Source organism: Miniopterus natalensis, chromosome 20 (assembly GCF_054644295.1).
Source record: "Miniopterus natalensis isolate mMinNat1 chromosome 20, mMinNat1.hap1, whole genome shotgun sequence".
In the NCBI taxonomy this organism is placed as follows: Eukaryota; Metazoa; Chordata; class Mammalia; order Chiroptera; family Miniopteridae; genus Miniopterus; species Miniopterus natalensis.
This window is the reverse complement of record NC_142100.1, coordinates 16,832,396-16,838,464: the sequence shown is the minus strand read 5'-3', so window position 1 is coordinate 16,838,464 and position 6,069 is coordinate 16,832,396. Positions and strand designations below refer to the sequence as shown.

The 6,069-nt window shown below is 44.9% G+C and overlaps 1 protein-coding gene across 1 annotated transcript; it reads right to left on the bottom strand.

The window, feature by feature from the left end:
* Positions 1 to 473: 473 nt before the first annotated feature.
* XBP1 (X-box binding protein 1) lies at positions 474 to 5,346 on the bottom strand. The gene is given in 6 exon segments (XM_016198664.2): positions 474 to 1,587; positions 1,901 to 2,008; positions 2,011 to 2,046; positions 3,047 to 3,175; positions 3,954 to 4,050; positions 5,091 to 5,346. Coding segments are annotated over 6 exon segments (1,161 nt in total). The 5' UTR covers positions 5,324 to 5,346; the 3' UTR covers positions 474 to 1,029.
* Between the last annotated feature and the right edge of the window lie 723 nt (positions 5,347 to 6,069).

Below are 6,069 nucleotides of genomic sequence, written 5' to 3'. Positions count from 1 at the left end.
TATTGACTATTATGCCCCTTTACAGATGAGGAAATAAGTGATATTACATGTCTAGGGTTACCTAGCTAACCAATGGCAGAGTTGAATCCAGGGAGTCTGATTCTAGAAAGTGCTGAATCCTTTTAATAATGGAAAGAAAATCTTGGTATTTAATGGCATGCCCTTCTCTCACATGAGATGATATAACAAAACAGTGGTTAAGGGTTCCAGCTTTGCCACTTACTAGCTGTGATATTGGTCTGTTAGCCTGAAAAAACTGTCTCAGAAATATAGCAACTGCTCAAAGAGTAGATTGTGTCACTTATGGCCACCCAGGAATTGAAGCAGGCAGTAATTAAGGGAGAAAAACCTTCAGTCACTTTTAAAAGTGGTATGCTTACTGAAGTTGAATAAACCATTACCACAGCAAACAGTGAAACACCTAGGGAGAACATAGTAAGACAAGGTCTGAGAAGGAATCAGAACAAAGACACTGCATTGCACTTTTTAATTGCAATTAAATGGTAGTTTTAAATAAATGGAAAAAGCACCTTCCACAAGTTACACTAGCAGGGAAAGATTTCATCAAGCATTTACATAGTAAATTTCTGTAACTTTACAAAAGATTCTTGATCTTTACTTGAACTGTACATGAGGGAAAAGGAGCCCCCTCAGCTAGGTTTCTCTCTGCTTGCAGAAGCAAACTAAAGGACCTAAAATCAGAAGCAAGCCTGGGATGCTGAGAAGAAAAATGATAAAGGGCCCTTCATAAATTCCCTGTCTGATGTCCCTTTTTAAGTATTTTAGAGCAAACTACTGCCCTTAAGATAAAGGTACAACCGCAAAAGCTGTAATTCTGGATTATAGTACTATATCTGAGTACCTTAGACTGCTGAATACACAATACTTGGGGTGACCTGTGAGGTTTCAACAGACAAATATTTTGCTGTGCATCTTCTACTTTGGCTTTTTGAATGAAGCACAGACAGGCTTCTCTGCTATCTTCCAGGCAGTGTAATAATTAGGAAAAGGGCAGGATTGGATCATTCCTTAGACACTTATCAGCTGGGGAAAGAGTTCATTGGCAAAAGTGTCCTCCCAAGAATGGTCTACACCAAGCAAAGAGGACATGTCGCTGAAAGGGGAAGGGGAGCCCTCATATCTACAGTCACTATAAGCATCCAGTAGGCAGGAAGATGACTTCAGGCAATGGCTGGATGAAAGTAGATCTGGGATACCCAACTCTGGAATGAAGTCATCTTCTACAAGTTCTTCCTTCACTGAGACAGTGAATTCAGGGTGATCTTTCTCTGAGGGGCTGGAAGGTGCTTCCTCAATTTTCACTACCACATCAGGTTGGCTCTCTGTCTCAGAGGGCATCTCTAAGACTAGGGGCTTGGTATATACGTGGTCAAAACGAATCAGTTCATTAATGGCTTCCAGCTTGGCTGATGACGTCCCCAGTGATGGAGAAGGGGAGGCCGGTAAGGAACTGGGTCCTTCTGGATAAACCTCTGGGAGCTGCTCCAGGCTGGTAGACTCTGGAGAAGGACATCTGAGGAACATGACTGGGTCCAAGTTGAACAGAATACCCAAGAGGATATCAGACTGCAAAAGACACAAGTTAAATAGAGTCCAACTATTAGAATGCACCTGAGAATCTACCCAGAACACTAAGTACTAGGTTCCGTAATATAAATTAATCATTATACTATAGGATAACCTCTGGAACCTACCAGACCCAATTATCTATACTTCACTCCATGTCCTGAATCACCTGGAAACAGGAAGGTAGTCAATGATCACCCCTAAACCAACCCAAACTAACTTCTGCCCTAATGTGTCTGGTAGGGATCTGGGGCATCAAACAGATGGAATTAACTAGTTATACACTTCTTTAGTAAATCCAAGTAACTCCTACCTCAGAGTCTGAAGAGTCAACACTGTCAGAATCCACGGGGAGATGTTCTGGAGGGGTGACAACTGGGCCTGCACCTGCTGCAGAGGTGCACGTAGTCTGAGTGCTGCGGACTCAGCAGACCCGGCCACTGGCCTCGATCCATTCCCCTGAGAGAAAAAAACAAAGTCAATAAACAGCTCAGACAGCTGAGAATCCCCAAGGAAATGCTCACCAGGCAGCTGTGATTCTCAACTTTCCAGAAATTTAGAAAACTAATCTTTAGAGCTGAGATATTTCCCTTGCCTTTGTTATTTCCATTTTCTTGAGTCCTCCAGAAAAGATGAGAAAAGGGAGTAAGACTAACTTTTCATTGTGGTTTGTATGCCATGAAACATTTTTACTCCTCAAGGATTCAAGTAGTACTGATATTCTTAAATAATATCCTAATGATATGCTCCATCATAATAATGTTCCTAAGTAATAAAGGAGTATAGTAAACTTAGACCCAGAATCTCTTAGGATAGTAATTATTTTAAAGTTTGTCCTGAATATTATCTTCACAGAGTAGAACTGCACTCCTGTCAGTCTTGGACCACCTTAAGTATTGTCATTGAATTTGACATAATCCATAGATTAAAAGCCATAAATCTTCTATCAGAGAAGTGTCACTATTAACACGAGTCCTTTCCCTACTCAATTCATAGTCATAAAAAAACTACTATAGCCTGGCAGGCATGGCTCAGCGGTTGAACATCGACCTATGATCGAGGTTGGATTCCCGATCAGAGCACATATCCGGGTTGCAGGCTCAATTCCCAGTGTGGGGCATGCAGGAGGCAGTCAATCAAATCATTGATGTTTCTGTATCTCTCTCTCCCAAATCAATAAAGGTATATTTTAAAACAAACAACAACAAAACTACTATAATTTTGGTAGCATTCAAAGTCAGATTTGATTGGCTCTCTTATGTTGGTTCTCCTTAATACTGGCACATATTATGGGCTATCAGCATTTGTTAGTACTTGCTCTGAGAGAGCCAGGTGATTTAAGTATTAGGACTTAGTACTATTCAATACACCCTTGAAAATAAGTGTCATTAAAGAAAGAAGTCATGTCATGTCACTTAGAACCAGTTCTCACAGGGCACCAAATAAAGGAGATACTTACCTTGGTCTCTTCCTCCTCTTCAGTAACCAAGGCATCTATCCCCAAGCGCTGTCTTAACTCCTGGTTCTCCACTACAAGGCCATGAGTTTTCTCTCGTAAAAGCTGATTTTCTAGCAGAAGTTTTTGGTTCTGTAATAAAATTTGAAAGAGTCTATTAAAATATCTAATTCTTTCATTTAATACACCTGATGAAGTTTCACCACAATTAATTTCCTTTCCTACTCCTTTGGGAAAACTATGCTTATCCAGTTCATACTAAGTATTAGAAGGCAAGGTCATAATTACTAAAAGTAAGCTATTTAAGAAGTGCCAGCTCATGGGGTCACAACACAATGCCTCCACCTAATACAGACCTCAGCAAAGGGTGACTTGCAGCTTTAATTTAGATATGATGTTAAAAAAAAAAGATCCTATCTTGAACTGGCAAGTAGCAATAAAAGTAGGCCATAAAATAAAAATATAAGAAATAAGAACAATATAAATAATCTTTATTATTTAGAATGTGTAAATGGCAACAATTTAGGATTAGGTGGACCCTAGAAGGGAAAGGAAACCGTTAGTGGACTTTGGCCAAGTCAGGAAGGGACTCGAGTTTAAGCAATGATTTCCTATCTGCTCTGAATAATTTCTCGGTACTAACTCGATAAACATTGCTGTAAATGCTGTAATTCACCAACTTTTAAACGGATCTAGCAACACCTGCCAGAGGGTCAATCATTTTTCTCATCAAGCTTCACCATTTAACCAACTACCCATCTACTCTAACTTAGTTTAACTTTTAATTACATGTTGAATTTTATTCTAAAAGGACTGAAACAACTTGGGATGGGGAGCAAATATCAGAACATTTACCAAGGAAGGATATACAATGAATAAAAAAGAAGAATTTAGCCTTAAGTATTTTTACCTCTTCTTCCAAATCTACCACTTGTTGTTCCAGCTCACTCATTCGGGCTTTCTTTCGGTCTCTGGCAGTCTGAGCTGCTACTCTGTTTTTCAGTTTCCTGAGAACAGAAGGGACATGCCACACTGAGTCATCTCAAACCTTATTTATATCTTTATTTGAAAACTTGGCCAGCTGGTGCTTTCACATAAATTTACAGTATAAGGTAGACTAATGGTAAAAATACAATTCAGGCTCTTCCCCTCAATAAAACAAAACAAAACGAAACAAAAATACAGCCTTCTTTCAATCTATCTTGAAAGCCTGCTTTATTCTACCCCATATTGCTTTATTCTCGCCCATGTTGCATCATCCACCTCAGTCTCATTCTGGCCCCAGCACGGGGGCTGGACACACATATTCATCTTGTAACATAAGAAACCTCCTCCTCCCCTTTCCACTCCCCCGTCGCTTCCTGACTCCAATTCCCTCAAACAGGATCCAACCTGGACTGATGAAATCGAGTGAAGGCTTCAATCGCGCTACGACATAAACAACTCTCTCCCCCAGCGCAACTGCAATAAGGGAGAGGCTTATGCCTCTCGCCCTAGTGCTGAGATCCTGGGCAGCCAGGAGGCACTTAATCACAGAGCGCACACTGCTCAGAAACAACTAACATTACAGAGGGCTAAGCAATAGGCATTTATCTCTCACTCTCCCCGACGACCTCATGAAATACCATTTTAAGGCTGCAGAGACTGAATTCTGCCTTTAGAGAGCTCGCAGCCCTTTCAACAGCTGTCATTTCAGCTGCCCCTCAAAATGAAGTAGGTAAACCGAGAGGATAATCGAGTCCAAGTTCAAAAAAGCTGAACGACCGGTCTGTGGTCACACAGCAAAACGGCCTGGAACCCAGGTGCCCCATTACCCAGCTCTAGGCATCTCTAACGAGATAGAAAAGAAGAAAATAAAAGAGGCCTGAGCCGCCCGGACTCGACTCAGCGCGGTGGATCCGGTCAGCCCAGACTTCCTGCCCCGCCCCGCCCCGCGCCACGCTGGCACTGGACAGGCCAGGCCAAGGGCGCCCGAGCGCTGCCCGATCCGGACCCAGGCCCCTGTCCCGGTTTCGGATCCAATCTCCGACCCGGGCCCCTTGCCCACCTCCGCAGAGCCTTCTCCTCGGGGCTCAGGTGTGTGAGGCGCTGTCGCTTTCGCGCCTGGGGTGGCCCACCGCTGTCTGCCTCCGGGCTGGCCCCTCGCTGGCCCGGCAACATGAGTGGCACATTCCGGCCGGCCGGGGCTCCGGCGGCGGCGGCTGCGGCGGGCTTGCCGGACAGAAGCAGCACTTTGGGGGCCCCGACGGCCGGGCTTTGCGCGGATGCCACCACCACCATGGCCCGAAAGTGTCTACGCGAGTGCGCGCCGCCGCCGCCCAGCCGCCTGGACCCGCCGCGCCCAGCCTTTCTACGATCGTGGCCCCTCGCGATTGGCCAGCGCCGCGTGACGCACAGCGTATCTCGGCGCCCATTGGTTCAAAGGCCCATACGGGGGCGGGGCCAAGGCGTCCAGCGTGGCGGCTGCTTTTCCCGGTAGGGTGTGCGGGGGCATTTTCCCCGGGGGCGTCCGGCGAGACCTAGGTCTGGGCGGGTGGGGGACCCGGAGGGCTGGGGGAGCCCCGGGCTCGAGAGGAAGGGTCGGGATCCGGCGGAGTTTCCTTATCAAACTAATCCCCCCCCCCGAGGCTCACGCGTTTTTACTCGTAATGACAGAATTTCATTCCAAACCGAGAGCTTTCCAGACTGATGAATTTTCACCGAGACTGACAGATTTTTATCTGTGGCTGACAGAATTTTATCTCGTGCGCCTCTTCGTACCTGAGTGGACGGAAAGTCGAGAGAGAGCCGAATCGGGCCTTGGGCTTGAAAAAAGCCTGTGAAGAAATCCCGCGAAATAAGAGCCTTTAGAAGCCGGGGTCGCGCGTGTTAAGCTAGTTAGGGCGCAGCAAAGCGGTAGGCGTTGTCTCCGAGCGGGAGGAATACATGTAATTTAATTTTTCTTTGCGTTTCTAAGCTTTCTAGTATAAGCGTATATTATAATTTTTTAATGAGAAAAAAAAAATACTTCGTGTGTAAAAACGAAG